This window comes from Salvelinus sp. IW2-2015, unplaced genomic scaffold (genome assembly GCF_002910315.2).
Source record: "Salvelinus sp. IW2-2015 unplaced genomic scaffold, ASM291031v2 Un_scaffold803, whole genome shotgun sequence".
Classification (NCBI taxonomy): Eukaryota; Metazoa; Chordata; class Actinopteri; order Salmoniformes; family Salmonidae; genus Salvelinus; species Salvelinus sp. IW2-2015.
This window is the reverse complement of record NW_019942617.1, coordinates 383,050-401,446: the sequence shown is the minus strand read 5'-3', so window position 1 is coordinate 401,446 and position 18,397 is coordinate 383,050. Positions and strand designations below refer to the sequence as shown.

The 18,397-nt window shown below is 45.3% G+C and overlaps 1 protein-coding gene and 1 long non-coding RNA gene across 4 annotated transcripts in view; both read left to right on the top strand.

The window, feature by feature from the left end:
• Positions 1 to 14,630, top strand: part of LOC112068945 (microtubule-associated protein 2-like) — a 48,542-nt gene extending 33,912 nt beyond the window's left edge. Inside the window, exons 12-14 of the mRNA XM_024136182.2 lie at positions 1,237 to 1,383; positions 9,168 to 9,249; positions 14,497 to 14,630. Of these exons, the coding sequence (XP_023991950.2) occupies positions 1,237 to 1,383; positions 9,168 to 9,249; positions 14,497 to 14,630 (363 nt within the window). The remainder of the gene's footprint in view (positions 1 to 1,236; positions 1,384 to 9,167; positions 9,250 to 14,496) is intronic.
• Positions 14,631 to 16,958: 2,328 nt separating this feature from the next.
• On the top strand, positions 16,959 to 18,249 carry LOC139024009 (uncharacterized). 3 transcript variants are annotated; one of them, XR_011475243.1, is made up of 6 exons: positions 16,959 to 17,002; positions 17,047 to 17,093; positions 17,141 to 17,187; positions 17,233 to 17,280; positions 18,014 to 18,061; positions 18,151 to 18,245. It is a non-coding gene; the product is annotated as an uncharacterized lncRNA (long non-coding RNA). The 3 variants fall into 3 exon arrangements; XR_011475244.1 differs by lacking the exon at positions 17,141 to 17,187 and having other exon boundaries at positions 17,047 to 17,140; positions 18,200 to 18,249; XR_011475242.1 differs by lacking the exon at positions 17,141 to 17,187 and having other exon boundaries at positions 17,047 to 17,140.
• Positions 18,250 to 18,397: the final 148 nt, after the last annotated feature.

The following is an 18,397-nucleotide window of genomic DNA, read 5'->3' as shown; positions in this document are numbered from 1 at the left end:
TACATTACAGCCTTATTCTAAAATTGATTACATCGTTTTCCCCCCTCATCAATCTACACACAACACCCCATAATGACCAAGCAAAAAAAGTTTTGTAGAAATGTTTGCTAATTTAGCTGCACAGCTTCTCCAGAGATGTTCGATSGGGTTCAAGTCTGGGCTCTGGCTGGGCCATTCAAGGACATTCAGAGACTTGTCCTGAAGCCACTCCTGAAAAACATCCCCACAGCATGATAATGCCACCACCATGCTTCACCGTGGAGATGGTGCCAGATTTCCTCCAGACGTGGCGCTTGGCATTCAGGCCAAAAAGTTCAATCTTTGTTTCATCTGACTAGAGCATCTTGTTTCTCATGGCCATAGTCCTTGAGCTTCCTCTTGGCAAACTCCAAGCGGGCTGTTGTGTCTTTTACTGACGTCTGTTCACTCTACYATTAAGGCTTGATTGGTGGAGTGCTGCAGAGATGTTTGTCCTTCTGTAAGGTTCTCCGATATCCACAGAGGAACTCTGGAGCTCTGTCAGAGTGACCAACGAGTTATTGGTCACCTCGCTGACCAAGGCCCTTCTCCCCCGATTGCTTAGTTTGGCCAGGCGGCCAGCTCTAAGACGAGTCTTGGTGGTTCCAAACTTCTTCATTTAAGAATGATTGAGGCCACTGTGTTATTGGGGACCTTTAATGCTTCAGGAATTTTCTGGTACCCTTCCCCAGATCTGTGCCTTGACACAATCCTATCTCGGAGGTCTACGGACAATTCCTTTGACCTCATGGATTGGTTTTTGCTCTGACATGCACTGTCAACTGTAGACAGGTGTGTGTCTTTCCAAATAATGTTCAATCAATTGAATTTACCTCCAATCACTCCAATCAAGTTATAGAAACATCTCAAGGATGATCAAAGGAAACAGGATGCACCTGAGCTCAATTTCGAGTCTCATAGCAAAGGATCTGAATACCACTGAAATTAAGGTTTTTCTATACATTTGCMAAAATGTATAAAAACCTGTTTTCACTTTGTCATTATGGGGTACATTTTAGAATAAGGCTGTAATGTAGCTAAATGTTGAAAGAGTCAAGGGGTCTGAATACTTTCCGAATGCACTGTATATAATTGTATTTTATGGATTTATCCTTTATTTATTCAGGAGATCATATTGAGATTAGCTAATCTTTTTTCCAAATGAAACCTGAGTATATCATGGTATCAATTCAACTTTTGGCAATTAATTTATTCAAGGTGGCTCTGCTCCGCACCCCWCCCAAGTCCCCCGCCACCACCCCCAAACAGCTCCGCGTCCTCAACCAGCCCCTGCCCGACCTGAAGAACATCAAGTCCAAGATCGGCTCCACAGACAACATCAATTACCAGCCCAAGGGGGGACAGGTTAGTGATCGTCCCTGGGTTTCTACTATACCCCCTCCTCCCTCGCTCTCTTTTCTTCCTTCCCTTATTTATCCTCCCTTCTTTTTACCTCTTTATGCTCTGTTTCTGCCTCTCTTTCTACCTCAGTCTTGTTTTGTATTTGACTAATGCTGTAGCTGTTGGTTCCTTTTTTCAGACTTTCCTCCCAGGCTTTTATCCCCTGTTCCACCCTCCTCAGTCCCTTCCTCTCCCTGTCTTTTGTGTCCCTCTCCACGTTTATAGTCTGTCGCTCCATTGTTACTGTAGCTCTGTCATCCCTCCCTCCCTCAGTCTGTCTGTCTGGTCGTTGTTTGCTGAGTTTTAAAAGGAGGGGAATGAGAAAAACACCTCATTTTGGAGTAGCAGCTGAGCTTTTCAGATGGGTGAGATGGGAAAAGGACATTGTTGTGATGAAGGAAGACCTACACAGTATGAATCTTCTTGGAGGATCAGTGCTTGTGGCATTTTCTCTGTAATATCCCTCTGTAGCTCACATTCGACGCTAGAGAATATTCTGGAACACCTCTACCTCTCTTGCCTCCCATACGGGCTCAGCCAAAACAAGGCTTACACCCCTGGGTAGTGTCTTCCCACCACCGCTGGCAAACTAGACTCAACTCCTGGGTGACTGGCTGGCTGCAAGTGTCTCTGATAGAGGTTCCAACAGGAAGTGACAACAACCTGAGGTGACTGTCTGGGCACGGGGTTGTCAAGGCTGCTATGCTGCCATTTCCCAACCTCTCAGTGTCTGCATCCAAAAGGACACTCTATTCCCTATAAACTGCACTACGTTTGAGCAGAGCTTATGGACCCTGGTCAAAAGTAGTGCAATAAAGGGAATAGGATGCCATTTTGGACACAGTCTGTGCCTGATTCTGCGTTAAACTGCGTTAAATATTAGTCCTCCCTTTGATGCAATGGTGTTTGCTTCGGCTCTTTTGASTCGATGGCTGGGAAACTGTTGGAGTGTTTTGTCAGGGGTATGAKAAATCTGTTAGGAGTCTCAGTAGCACAACCCTRGACAGCCACTTAGAAACTCYTCTATTTGTGCCCGTAAGTGAGTAAAGTGTTCAAGAAGCTGATTAATAATTTTGAAACTGACCATACAGTTACTGGAATAGAGGTAGAATGGGGAAGGAGGAGGAGTTGGGGGTTTCTGGTCTTAGTATAATGTCTTAGTCTTAATGTCATTAATTGTGGTAGAATATTTCTTCTTAAGCATTCACTGTCTATGAAGCTTTGAATTAAGAGGAATTCCTGTCTAGGATGGATTAAGGTAAACCCTTTAGTTTTGATTTCCTTCTTTGTTGCCTGAACTGCTGTTGGCTACTGTTTTAGTTTGACTTTGATTCTTATCCAGGTAACAGAGAGAAGTCTGTATATATTTTAGATCTTTCATTCACCTGGTATCACCTCATGTTCTGTCTGTGTGGTTTTTACAGGCCGAATGTCTTTCAGATGTTACTACAAACTGGTCTACCTTCAGCACTTGAAAATCTTTAAACGCCAACACTGGCTGTGGGCTTACTCCTGTCTGCTGACGTGTTCTCCATCTTATCTCAAGTGTGTCGTCTTGTGTGGGGGAGTCTGTTGTCTTTGTGTGGCCATTGCTGCTGAATGTCTCATACATTGTGCGTCTTTAGTAGGAGGCTATAGTGCAGTGGTCACCAACCTTCTCTGTTTCAAGATCACTTTCTGAGTCAAAATTCAAGTCGAGATCTACCACCTCTTCGGCCTTGGAGAGTGTTTATGTCACCATTCTCATCATCCATTACAGAGACCCATTACTCTGTCAGGACTCCATTCCCTTTCACAGGACTGTTGTTATGGGGATTCAGACCTTCTAGAGAGCACCAATGACTTCTGTCTGTCAACCTGCCATCTCATCCTGGCTCTAGTTATCTCCACCACATGTAGGCACTGTTCCCACTTTCCGTGTAGGTCTACACCAGGGATGGGTATGGGATGTGGATACACAGACCCGCGAGCCACTTCAGCCCCTCATGATGAGTTCAGATTTTTTGTGGCCCCCACCCTCATCAAAGTTGCCAATCCCTGGTCTACACACTTAGGCTGTGTCCCAAATGGCACCTTGTTCCCTATGTAGTGCATTACTTTGGACCCTGGTCAAACGTAGTGCACTATATAGGGTATAGAGTGCCATTTGGGATGTACACTTACAGGATACTTCAGTAGACCCTGATACATATACAGTCATGTAGCATAGCAGAACCTATACAGTACTTCCAATCAAGCCAGTACCAGTAGCAGACCTACAGTATCCCATACACAGTACAGTGACTCCCTCTGTACCGGTACCCCCTGTATATAGTCTCCACATTGTTATTTTATCGCTGCTCTTTAGTTATTTGTTACTTTTATTTATGATTTTWTTTTWAATTTATGATTTTTTTTTTAAACTGCATTGTTGGTTAAGGGCTTGTAAGTAGGCATTTCACTGTAAGGTTGTTGTATTCGTTGTATTCGGCGCATGTTACAAATAAAATGTGATTTGATTTGATATGGAGATTGCTCCTACGCCTGGTCTCTCTCATCTTATGTCTGTCTGCTGCACACAGTGTGACATGGGCCCACATGCCAGCCAACAACCCACTGGTATACAGTACCTCCGTCTACCAAGCCCCCTCTTATCCCCTCACACACTCTGTCACACACAAGATACAAACACATGCCAAATCTTGGTAGGAACTGAAGTCCGTCTTGGACCCAGAGTTCATTTCAGAGTACTTTTCCATTTGTTTGTGTATCAAAGGGCTAATGCTCTATTCTACCACCCCTATATGGAATGATAGAAAGGGTCATGAACTCCACCTACATGCTGTATCTACTGACATATCATCACTATAATGCAGGGTTCCCCAACCGGCAGCCCGCTGGCCGAATTTCAACCGCAGTGGATTTTATTTATTTTGGGGGTGTGGGGGCATAAAATACTGTAAAAACATCAGCAAATCAGCTCCAATTGATTTACATTTTTAGAGTCTGTTCCAAAGTATTCCCATGCATATGGATAGATATACTGTATGTGATCGTATATGTTTTTATTATACTGTATCTCATTTGGCTTCTTGTGGTCAATTTGCGTCTGAATCTAGTTGATGATCCCTGCTAAAAAACATGTAACCCTCTATTGAATCTCCATTCAGCACTCCTCTGATCATCATCAACAATTGTYCTGCATTCATACATACCTGTTCTCTTCATGTTGTGCCTATACATCTCTTCCATAACATAGAATAAGCTAAGCATCCATCGTCATCCCCACCTAAATAGCCACATTATATCTCTGTATTTCCTCTAGATTCAGATTTTAAACAAGAAGCTGGACTTCAGTCACGTACAGTCAAAATGTGGATCCAAGGATAACATGAAGCATTCTCCTCGTGGAGGCAATGTATGTACCTGTACCTACCGTTCTGTTCCCACTCTCCCTTCTCCTCTCTCTGGCCTAGTTAGTCCAAACTCAGATTGTACAACTGATGCACTGATGGAGACACCCCTGGTCAGAATTGCAAAATTCGGGTAACGTTCCAAAACTTCCCTGGAATTTGGGGAAAGTTCCCAGAAATCTGCAACCCTACCACACAACGGTTATGCAAACGTTGTTGTGCGTAAAAACTCATWAAAAAAATGTGTTGTATATCATAACCATTGTGTCATACTGCCTAGTGCATCAGTTGTACAACCTGAGTATGTACTAGGCCTCATTTTCTGTCCCTCTATTGGGAGATGAGTGGACTGTGTCCCTCTCTAGCACACGTCCGTACAAGGGGCACCCCCACCATCAGCCAGTATTAATTACAGGGGGGTGGGGGAGACTGGGCAGCCCCTTAATAAATCAGGGTCCTCCCCATAACAATTTAAATATCAAGAAAATTCTAATATCAAGTCATTGTATAATTCAAACCCTGCCACCACCCCTGCTCCTATCCGTCTCTCCAACCACAGCCCACAGTCTTAGATCAGCCTGTCTGCCTACATGCTCAATCTGGTCCTCGGTCCTCTACATTGATTTTAACTTYGATTAGGATCCCCATTAGCCGACGCCAATAGAGACAGCTAGTCTTACTGGGGTCCGACAACAAAAAATACTTTATAGACCCAGAACCAAATCTACAATGCAGTTAGCTCTGAGATGAACCAACTCCCACCTTGGCATGTTTACAGAACTCTCCAATTTGACTGTGAGTGAAGATCTCTCCTGGTCTCTGCCTTGAAAAGCAAACAGTAGACTCAGTTCCATTTCTCTCTGAACCCAGAAACAAATCTATCTAGCTCCTGTCTAGCTACTACTAGCTAGCTAGCTACTGTCATGGGAGTACAGTTCCATTGTTATGTGCACAAGACTAAAACTACATAAATCACTGAATCCCTTTCCTGAGCACTTTGCCCTGTATGGTTCAGTATCTTATCTGATGGTCAAAACTGAAGTCTCCACTTCTTGTTCGTCATTCATTTGTAATATATACCCACTCTAGTGATGGATGAATATATATATTCAATGCAACAATGAGGGTGTTGATGCAGTATCATCAACACTTGTGCATCAATCTTCCATGCAGAGTCCACCTACTTGTGCTCAGAATCCAACAATCACTTGTACCTCACTGTACCTTTTATGAGATGGAACGCAATATTTTTTTTTATTTTTTATTTAACCTTTATTTAACCAGGTAGGCAAATTGAGAAATTGAGAACAATATGGAATATTCAAACCTAGAGAAGTATTAAAACTTCACAGTATTGGCCTTAAAGTGGCGTAGGCCTGTAGAGAATATGCATATGTATACGGATGTGTGTTGTAAGCATACGTGGTATATAGAGAAGTACAACATGAGAGGATATATCCAAATTGTGGTGAGAGAAATGCAATAGGAGGAAAAATGTTTTCTACTGTTTTTCTATGAAGCTCCAGCTGTGACCGCCAACCAGATTACCTCGTTGCCTATCTCTCTCTTCTTCCTCTGCTCTCTCTAACTTTTTCTTTCTTTCTTTCTCTCCGCTTCAATCCACTGCTCACTGTTTCTCTTCCTCTCTTGACAATCTGCTGGCCTCTGACTTTCCTTTTGGTTCTCTTCCCCACTCGCTGCATGTCTAGCGTGATACATGTTATAAATGTTGTAAATGTCTTAAGATGTTTTGTACTCCGCAGCCCGACCAATCCTGCTATTTCATGTTTGTGTCGCAATCAAACTTGCTTTGTCTCCTTACAGCTATAGCAGGCCCGGCCCAAAAAGTGTGACTGTTTTAGAAAGAAATCCTGTTTCTCAGCCATTTTTGATGCATCCCAAACATCACCCTATTCCCTAAATAGACATCTGATCAGGACCCATAGGGCTCTGTTCAAAAGTAGTGTACTATATAGGGAATATGGTGCCATTTGGGTTGCAGAGCAGGCACAGTCTCTGTTTGGAACAGACAGTCTGAGTAATCGTGGCAGATTCAGCACCTTGTCTCCCTGCTGACAGGCATACAGTACATACAGCATGTCGGGGGATGTTACATTACCCTCATAGAATTAGATTCACTAGAACAGCTCCATYCCCATTTAAGTAAATTGCTGTGCTCTCAGGGGCTTTTTTCCTATTCTATTCATTGTACTGCATATCTACAGTATGTTTACACTAGCTAGCTTTCCCTGAGGATCAGACTAGCTCAGCTGTAGACACAAGGCTCAAAGGTCACCGTGGTTACATAAAGAAAGCAAACACAAAGTGTCATGGCCGTCAGTGAGAGACAAACAGGTCTCTCTTGGCTGATATTTTCTAACTGTAAAGATGTAATGACCATGCTAGCCATGGTCGAAGTAAGAGGGGCTGTGTCTTATATCAGAGCTAATTTGAGACAGTACTCTGCAGGAGGAGGAAACGTGAGTCTCTTACTCCTAATACACTTGGTGTCTCTCCTCCATCCATCCCTCTCTCACAAACACATACAGCATATGTTTTACTATTCTCGTGGGGACCTAAAATTGATTCCCATTCAAAATCCTATTTTCCATAACCCCTAAACCTTACCCTTACCCTAACCCTAACCCTAATTGTAAACCTAACCCTAAACCTAACCTCTAAGCCTAAGATAGCCTTTGTCATCATGGGGAACTGGAAAATGTCCTCACGAGAGAGAATTGTTCTTGTTTGACTGTCCTTGTGGGGACTTTTGGGGATTTCCAGTACCCACGTGGATAGTAAGCCCCCCCCAACACACACACACACATTCCTGTTCTCTCGTTGTAGTATGTTCTCTCTTACACACATACCTCCTCTCTTTCTTTGTGTTATGGTACCCCTTTCTATCTCTCTTTCTCTCTCTCTTTCTTTTTCTCTCTCTCTCTCTCGTTTTATGGTATCTCTCTCACACAGTCACCCATTAGAGTGCTAGAGAGATGCAGGACTGTGTACAGCATCTCAAACAATCACAACCTATTCCCTATTTAGTGCACTACTTTTGACCGGGGCCCATAAGGCACTATATAGGGAATAGGGTGCCATTTGGGATGTGACCCGTGTTCACCTTTTCACCTGGTTCTACCTGGCATTGACAACTGGCATTGACACCTCTATGAAATTGTCATGCCAGACCGTTTGGCTTGACAGTGAAAGCAATGGAGTTGGAAAGAGCACAAACAGATCTTGGACCAGCCTATCTCCTTTACGGCTGGGATTTCTGGTTCTTAGAGGTGAAAGGTCTAGCTAGTGTAAACAATGTGAAAATGAAAAGATTGATGGGTAGATTAGTTATGCAGACGCCAGCCAACTCACACCCATTGTTTTCACTAACACCAACCACAGCTCCTTCTTTCTCAATACGTTCACTAGCATTCTGCATGGTCAGGTTCCAGTATAGCGTGTATCTATCAGATACTATTGCAACCCAAGCCTATATGCGTGGCGGTACAAGATTAGAAAACAGGTCAATTGATGGTAGGCCACACAGTCGTCATGTTCTATTAAATCATCTTAATTTTTCCCTTCTGATTTGTCACTGTTTTATTGACAGATGCGTATGCTTCTGGTGTGCTTGCTTTCTCATTCAYTCATTCACTCACTCATTCACTCACACGGTATCTGTTGTGCCTGTTGGATGTTGGTGTACTTCCTTCTCTCTCTCTCTCTTCAGATCACTTAGGTGCATAATTGCTGCATAACCTTTTCTGTGTCTTTGCCTGTGGCTAATTCCAAATGTGCATTTTTATTGGCTAATAATCTATGGCTAATATTCTGAATGTGCACTTTGTCTTTTCAGCCTCAGTTTTCACAGATAAAGCCAGAAGTAAAACATCTCTTTTTCATTCCTGACCGTGGTTGGGTTGGTTGTCATAAGGCAACAGCTCTTCATAACAGAATGAGAGGGTTGTCGTAAATYGTCTTTATGTGCACCTGACGTTTACTACAAACAGATAGTAGTCAGTGCTTGACTTGGGCTGATAATAATACATACACTGAGTGTACAAAACACTAAGAACACCTGCTCTTTTCAGACTGACCAGGTGAATTCAGGTGAAAGCTATAATCCCTTATTGATGTCACCTGTCAAATCCACTTCAATCAGATCATTCTATCACAGATCACGCGTTACATAGCTAGTCAACTGGATAGATAGATGGGTAGATCCAGTCATTTTCATCAGAGACAGGAGATGTTACTGTAGTTCTTCGAGGTCGTTGCCTCTTGATCCCTCCCAGGATAACGGGTAAACAGGTGATCACCAGAACCAGGTACCTCTGACCAGGTGTTCCTCTACAGGTGCAGATACAGACCAAGAAGATTGACCTGAGTCATGTGACCTCCAAGTGTGGATCCTTGGACAACATTCGCCACCGGCCAGGTAAACAACCTGCTCTACCTGTGTACCGGTATTATACGTGTATGTGATGTGTTTCTGTTGATTATTTATGTGATGTGTATTATGTGATGTGTATTTTATATGGGAGCAGCAGTGCTTGTATGTCCAAGGTGTATTTCTCTGTCTTGGACAATAAAGTTGGACAAAATATTGATCTTATCTCCCTGGGTCACCCCACACTGACAGTTGAGATATATGGGAACCTACAGTCAATCTACAACGCACTAAAACCATGTTGGGCTTSTATAGGAATTAGACTTTTACCTTACTGTAGATAAAGGAGTGATAGAGCATCATAGGRTGCATCTCAAATGGCACACTAATACCTATATAATGCACTACTTTTGTCCAGAGACATATGGGTATGGGCTGTAGTCAAAATTAGTGCACTATAAGGAAAATGGTGCCATTTAGGATGTGTACGTACAGTAAGTAAATCACGTGTGGTTTGTGATGCGGAAAAATCCCCCCTGCTCTGAGAGTGGTGACTGACTGCTGCGTCAGAGTCCTACACCGCCATCTGGTGGTYATACTGATGATCAGCTTCTGTTCAATATAATACATTCACACTGCTACACTCAATTCAATTCAATTCAATTCAAAGGGCTTTATTGGCATGGGAAACATATGTTTACATTGCCAAAGCAAGTGGAATAGATAATAAACAAAAGTGAAATAAACAATAAAAAATATAAAGTAAATATTACACTCACAAAAGTTTCAAAGGAATAGAGACATTTCAAAAGTCATGTTATGGCTGTGTACAGTGATATAACGATGTAAAAATAGTTCAAGTTCAAAAGGGAAAATAAATAACCATAAATATGGGTTGTATGTACAATCATGTTTGTTCTTCACTGGTTGCCCTTTTCTTGTGGCAACAGGTTACAAATCTTGCTACTGTGATGGTACACTGGTATTTCACCCAATAGATCAAATCAAAATCAAATGTTATTAGTCACATGCACCGAATACAACAGGTGTAGACCTTACAGTGAAATGCTTACTTACGAGTCCCTAACCAACAGTGCAGTTTTAAAAAATATGGATAAGTTTAAGAGATAAAAGTAACAAGTAATTAAAGAGCAACAGTAAAAAATAACAATATATACAGGGGGGTGCCGGTACAGAGTCAATGTGCGGGGGCACCAGTTAGTTGAGGTAGAATGTACATGTSGGTAGAGTTACGGGAGTTTATCAAAGTTCTATTTGTTTTCAAATTCTTTGTGGGTCCGTGTAATCTGAGGGAAATATGTGTCTCTAATTTGGTCATACATTTGGCAAGAGGTTAGGAAGTGTAGCTCAGTTTCCACCTCATTTTGTGGGCAGTGTGCACATAGCCCGTGTTTTCTTGAGAGCCATGTCTGCCCACGGCGGCCTCTCTCAATAGCAAGGCTATACTCGCTGAGTCTGTACATAGTCAAAGCTTTCCTTCATTTTGGGTCAGTCACAGTGGTCAGGTATTCTCCCACTGTGTACTCTCTGTTTAGGGCCAAATAGCATTCCAGTTTGCTCAGTTTTTTGGTAAATTCTTTCCAATGTGTCAAGTAATTATCTTTTTGTTTTCTCATGATTTGGTTGGGTTTAATTGTGTTGCTGTTGCTGTCCTGGGACTCTGTAGGGTCTGTTTGTGTTTGTGAACAGAGCCCCAGGACCCGCTTGCTAAGGGGACTCTTCTCTAGGTTAAGTGAAGGCTTTGTTATGGAAGGTTTGGGAACCGCTTCCTTTTAGGTGGTTGTAGAATATAACAGATATTTTCTGGATTTTGATAATTAGCGAGTATTGGCCTAATTCTACTCTGCAGGCATTGTTTGGTGTTTTACGTTGTACACGGAGGATGTCTCAATTTGGTGTTTGTTCCATTTTGTGAATTCTTGGTTGGTGAACGAACCCCAGCCCTCACAACCATAAAGGGCAGTGAGTTATTTAACTGATTCAATAATTTTTTGCCAGATCCTAATTGGGATGTCAAGTTTTATGTTCCTTTTGATGGCGTCGAGGACCCTTCTTGGCTTGTCTCTCAGATCGTTCACAGCTTTGTGTAAGTTACCTGTTGATTTTTAGACCGATGTAGGTTGAAGAGTTTTTTGTGTGCTCTAGGGCAACGGTGTCTAGGTGGAATTTGTATTTGTTGTCCTGGTAACTTTACGTTTTTTGGAACACCATTATTTTTGTCTTACTGAGATTTACTGTCAGGGCGCAGGTCTGACTAGGTACTAGGTACTTCTGTGGGCCCTTGGTTGGGGACAGAAGCATGAGATCATCAGCAAACAGTAGACATTTGACTTCAGATTCTAGTAGGGTGAAGCCGGGTGCTACAGACTGTTCTAGTGCCCTCGCAAATTCATTGATATATATGTTAAAGAGGGCGGGGCTCTATGGAAAGAAATGTGKKTTTTTTGCCTATTTTAAGAGCACACTTGTTGTTTGTGTACATGGATTTTATAATGTTGTATGTCATTCCCCCAACACCGCTTTCCATCAATTTGTTTAGCAGACCCTCATGCCAAATTGAGTCATAAGCTTTTTTGAAATCAACAAAGCATGAGAAGATTTTGCCTTTGTTTTGGTTTGTTTGTTTGTCATTTAGGGTGTGCATGGTGAATACGTGGTCTGTCATATATAGTCATTTGGTAAAAAGCCAATTTGACATTTGCTCAGTACATTGTTTTCACTGAGGAAATCAGTGGCGGTCAGTGCCGTTTAAGATGAGGCAGGACRATTCTTTTTTTCTCATGAGCATGGCCTTATTTCTATTACAGCATATTGGATGATTGTCATTCATATTCCATTCACCCAGTTCAATGTAACATCGATAGGTTTAAGCTACTACATGATACTCACATTTTCCCTAAACCCATCATGAGGTTGCTACAACCTAGCCTATGAATGAAAGTTTACAACGTACACAGGCCGAGAGGAAAATGTTAGTGACACGTTCAATACCGCCTTGCAAACTCTTGCCTGCATCTAGCTGATCTAGGGTGTAATCATAGTCCAACATTTGCAAACGAGAGTTTCTATTTGTGACAAATCATGTTTATCCCTGTTTTGTTCTGTTTGCTTCTGTTTAAGAAACATTTTACAACAGAATAGGCAGAATAAATACACCCCTGATAAAACGTAAACACACTGTTCACTTTCCTAGCAGCCATGTTGTATTCCTTCTTGCATCAATGCGCTTTCCTCCTCTCACCTTTTCCCTTCGCTTGTGGACTTCAGTGCACAACACATCAGCTGTATGTGACCATGCGAAAAAACCTTTCCAAGCCAAACCATTACATAACCGCTAGACATAGCCTACATCGTTGTCACCATATATGCTAAAGTAATGTCATAGTCTACATAGCTAATAGAACCTGTATCATTTACGTCTGTAGCCATGAAGTGCTTTGAAAGGCTGGTCATGGCTCACATCAACACCATTATCCCAGAAACCCTAGATCCACTCCAATTTGCATACCATCCCAACAGATCCACAGATTATGCAATCTCTGTTGCACTCCACACTGCCCTTTCCCACCTGGACAAAAGGAACACCTATGTGAGAATCCTATTCATTGACTACAGTTCAGCGTAGTCATAGTGCCCTCACCATAGTGCCCTCAAAGCTCATCAATAAGCTAAGGACCCTGGGACTAAACACCTCCCTCTGCAAYTCGATCCTTGACTTCCTGACAGGCCGCCCCCAGGTGGTAAGGGTAGGTAACAACACATCCGCCACGCTGATCCTCAACACATGGGCCCCTCAGGGGTGCGTGCTCAGTCCCCTCCTGTACTCCCTGTTCACTCATGACTGCATGGCCAGGCACAACTCCAACACCATCATTAAGTTTGCCGATGACAACAGTGGTAGGCCTAATCACCGACAACGACGAGACAGCCTATAGGGAGGAGGTCAGAGACCTGGCCGTGTGGTGCCAGGACAACATCCTCTCCCTCAACGTGATCAAGACAAAGGAGATGATTGTGGACTACAGGAAAAAGAGGACCAAGCACGCCCCGTTCTCATCGACGGGGCTGTAGTGGAGCAGGTTGAGAACGTCAAGTTCCTTGGTGTCCACATCACCAACAAACTAACATGGTCCAAGCACACCAAGACAGTCGTGTATAGGGCACGACAAAACCTATTCCCCCTCTGGAGACTGAAAAGATTTGCATAGGTCCTCAGATCCTCAAAAGGTTCTACAGCTGCACCATCGAGAGCATCCTGACTGGTTGCATCACTGCCTGGTATGGCAACTGCTTGGCCTCCGATCGMAAGGCACTACAGAGGGTAGTGCATACTTCCCAGTACATCACTGGGGCAAAGTCCTGCCATCCAGGACCTCTATACCAGGCGGTGTCAGAGGAAGGCCCAAAAATTGTCAGAGACTAGTCAAAGACCACCCTAGTCAGGAGCGCCAAGTCGAGGTCCAAAAGGCTTCTAAACAGCTTTTACCCCAAGCCATAAGACTCCTGAACATCTAATCAAATGGCTACCCAGACTATTTACACCGCTGCTACTCGCTGTTGTTATCCATGCATAGTCACTTTAATAACTCTACCTACATGTACATATTACCTCAATTACCTCAACTAACCGGTGCCCCCACACATTGACTATGTACCGGTACCCCCCTGTATATAGTCTCGCTAATTTTTTTTACTGCTGCTCTTTAATTACTTGTTACTTTTATTTCTTATTCATATTTTTTTTTAACTGCATTGTTGATTAGGGGCTCGTAGGAAAACATTTCACTGTAAGGTACATCTGTTGTATTCGGGCGCATGTGACTAATACAATTTGATTTGATTTGTTTTACACCTGGTAGTTTGGTGGATGGGACTACCAGCTCTCTGTAACCTAGAGGGCAACAAATGGTCCGTCTTCTCTATACAATGTGTCTTGTAGGATGACAATGTCTGTATTTCCCTGTGTCCTAGTTAACCCATAGAGGTAGTGATCGATTTCCAAAGCACCTTTTCAATTACATTATCAAGTGATATATCAGCAGGGTATGGACCCCAGGAAGACTGTAATCATGGCAACAGCTAATGGGGATCCTGATAAGGACTAAGGGTCTCGTCTGTCTTTTCATCGGTTTGACTAATTATCGATGATAAAGTATAATGATTTATGGGAACACCTCTCTCTTTCTCTCTCTCCATCTTACCCTTCCTTGTCTTCTTGGCTCTCTCTCCCCTTCCCTCTGTCCCCCTTCTCCATCTCTCCATCTGCTCCACTAGGGGGAGGTAACGTGCGCATAGAAAGTGTGAAGCTGGACTTCAAAGACAAGGCCCAGCCCAAGGTGGGTTCCCTGGATAATGCACACCACACCCCTGGTGGAGGCCTCATTATGGTAAGTCCCATCATACTGTAACCTCATCACAACGAAGATTGGTTGAGTCCCAAATGGCACCCTATTCCTTTATAGGGSCCKATGTGCTCTGGTCAAAAGTAGTGCTCGATAAAGGCAATAAGGTCCCATTTGGGACGCACCACTGATCAGTCGGACATCAGTCTCAAACAGTCTCCTCCAAGGTTAGCACCACTCGAACCCTCCATATGACATCTGTGTGTGTGTGTGGGTATCCCTCACATGTGTGTGTGCATCGGTGTGTGTATTCCCAACCTGTGCGTGTGCATATCCCTAACCTGTGTGTGTGTGCATATCCCCAACCTGTGTGTTTGTGCTTATCCCCAACCTTTGTGTGTGTGTGTATCCCCAACCTCTGTGTTGTGCTTATCCCCAACCTTTGTGTGTGTGCGTATCCCCAACCTTTGTGTGTGTGCGTATCCCCAACCTTTATGTGTGTGTGTATCCCCAACCTCTGTGTTTTTGGTGCTATCCCACCTTTTGTGTGTGTGCGTAATCCGGCCGGAACCTTTGTGTGTGTGCGTGTCCCACCTTTTGTGATGTGTGTAGTCGCCCACCCTGGTTGTGCTTATTCCCACCTTTATGTGTGTGGTGTATCCCCAAACCTCTGTGTTTGTGCTTATCCCACCCTGTGTTTGTGCGTATCCCCAACCTTTATGTGTGTGTGTGTATACGTATCCAACCTTTGTGTGTGTGTCATCCCCAAACCTTTGTGTGTGTGCATATCTCCCAACCCTGTGTGTTTGTGCTTATCCCAACCTTTGTGTGTGTGCGTATCCCCAACCTTTGGTGATGTGTGTGCGTATCCCCAAGCTTTATGTGTGTGTGTATCCCCAACCTCTGGTGTTTGTGGCTTATCCCCAACCTCTGTGTTTGTGCTTAATCCCAATCCTTTGGTGTCCGTGTTGGCATACCGCCAACGCTTATGTGTTTGTGGCTGTATCCCAACCTTTGTGTGGTGTGCGATATCCCCAACCTTTGTGTGTGTGGCAATCCCAACCTTTTGTGTGTGGCAATGCCCAACCTCTGTGTTTGTGCTTATCCCCAACCTGTTGTGTGGTGTGCGTATCCCACCTTTGGTGTTGTGGCTATCCCCACCTTTTATGTGTGTGTGTATCCCCAACCTTGTTTTGTGCTTTCCACTCCGTGTTGTGGTTGACCCCAACCTTTGTGTGTGCATACCCAACCTTGTGTGTTTGGCTTATTCACCACCTTTGTGTGTGTGCTTATATCTCCAACCTTTGTGTTTGGTGCGTTATCCCCAACCTTTGTGTGTGTGCGTATCCCAACTTTATGTGTGTGTGTATCCCCAACTTGTGTTTGGTGCTTATCCCACCTTTATGTGTGTGTGTATCGCCAACCTCTGTGTTTGGCATCCCACACCTGTGTGTGTGTGCTGTATCCCCAACCTGTGTGTGTGTGTGTGGTATCCCCAACCTCTGTATCTTTGTGCTTATCCCCACCTTTGTGTGTGTTGTAAAATCCCCAACCTCTGGTGTTGCAGTCATCGGCTCCCAACCTTTGTGTGTGTGCGTATCCCAACCTTTATAGTGTTTGGTATCCCCAACCTTTGGTTTGTGTGTCTATCCCCAACCTTTGTGTGTGTGTATCCCCAACCTGTGTGTTGTGCGTATCCCCAACCTGTGTGTGTGTGCGTATCCCCAACCTTTGTGTGTGTGCATATCCCAACCTTTTGTGTGTCACACCACACCTTGTGTGTGTGTGCGTATCCCCAAACCTGTGTGGTGGTGCATATCCCAACCTTGTGTGTGTGCGTATCCCCAACCTTGTGTGTGTGCTTATCCCCAACCTTTGTGTGTGTGCGTATCCCAACCTTTGGTGTGTTGCATATCCCCAACCTTTGTGTGTGGTGCTTATCCCCAACCTGTGTGTGTGCGCGTATCCCCAACCTTGTGTTGTGCTATCCCCAACTTGTTGTGTGAGTGTGCGTATCCCCAACCTTGTGTTGTGCGTATCCCCAACCTTTGTGTTTGTGCTTATTCCCCAACCTTTGTGTGGATGCGTATCCCCAACCTTTATGTGTGTGTGTATCCCCAACCTCTGTGTTTGTGCTTATCCCCAACCTCTGTGTTTGTGCGTATCCCCAACCTTTATGTGTGTGTGTATCCCCAACCTTTGTGTGTGTGCGTATCCCCAACCTTTGTGTGTGTGCATATCCCCAACCTTTGTGTGTGTGCGTATCCCCAACCTCTGTGTTTGTGCTTATCCCCAACCTTTGTGTGTGTGCGTATCCCCAACCTTTGTGTGTGTGCGTGTCCCCAACCTTTATGTGTGTGTGTATCCCCAACCTAGACCCAGGGGAAAGCGTCCCAGGGCTGGGGTGGACTGGAGGGAGACTGTAGGCAGGGGGAGGTGTTCAGGGCTGGGGTGAACTGGAGGGAGACTGTGGCAGGGGGAGGTGTTCAGGCTGGGGTGAACTGGAGGGAGACTGTAGGCAGGGGGAAGGTGTTCAGGGCTGGGGTGAACTGGAGGAGACTGTAGGCAGGGGGAAGGTGTTCAGGGCTGGGGTGAACTGGAGGGAGACTGTAGACAGGGGAAGGTGTTCAGGGCTGGGTGAAACTGGAGGGAACTAGGCAGGGGGAAGTGTTTCAGGGCTGGGGTGAACTGGAGGGAGACTGTAGGCAGGGGGGAGGTGTTCAGGGCTGGGGTGAACTGGAGGGAGACTGTAGCAGGGGGAGGTGTTCAGGGCTGGGGTGAACTGGAGGAGACTGTAGGCAGGGGGAGGTGTTCAGGGCTGGGTGAACTGGAGGGAGACTGTAGGCAGGGGGGGTGTTCAGGGCGGGGGTGAACTGGAGGGAGCTGTAGGCAGGGGGAAAGGTGTCAGGGCTGGGGTGAACTGGAGGAGACTGTAGGCAGGGGGAGGTGTTCAGGGCTGGGGTGAACTGGAGGAGACTGTAGGCAGGGGAGGTGTTCAGGGCTGGGTGAACTGGAGGAGACTGTAGGCAGGGGGAGGTGTTCAGGGCTGGGGTGAACTGGAGGGAGACTGTAGGCAGGGGGAGGTGTTCAGGGCTGGGGTGAACTGGAAGGAGCTGTAGGCAGGGGGAAGGTGTTCAGGTGGGGTGGACTGGAAGAGAACTGTAGGCAGGGGGAGGTGTTCAGGCTGGGGTGAACTGGAGGGAGACTGTAGGCAGGGGGGGGTGTTCAGGGCTGGGGTGACTGGAAGGAGACTGTAGGCAGGGGAAGGTGTTCAGGGCTGGGGTGACTGGAGGAGACTGTAGGCAGGGGGAGGTGTTCAGGGCTGGGGTGACTGGAAGAGACTGTAGGCAGGGGAAGGTGTTCAGGGCTGGGGTGAACTGGAAAGAACTGTAGGCAGGGGGAGGTGTTCAGGGCTGGGTGAACTGGAGGGAGACTGTAGGCAGGGGGAGGTGTTCAGGGCTGGGGTGAACTGGAAGGAGACTGTAGGCAGGGGAGATGTTCAGGGCTGGGGTGAACTGGAGGGAACTGTAGGCAGGGGAGGTGTTCAGGGCTGGGGTGGACTGGAGGAGACTGTAGGCAGGGGGAGGTATTCAGGGCTGGGGTGAACTGGAGGGAGACTGTAGGCAGGGGGGGAGGTGTTCAGGGCTGGGGTGAACTGGAGGGAGACTGTAGGCAGGGGGAGGTGGTGTCTAGGGGCTGGTGAACTGGAGGGACTGTAGCAGGGGAGGTGTTCAGGGTTTAGGCTGGGGTGAACTGGAGGGAGAACTGTAGGCAGGGGGGAAGTGTTCAGGTGTTCAGGCTGGGCTGGGTGGGAACTGAAAAAGGGGACCTGC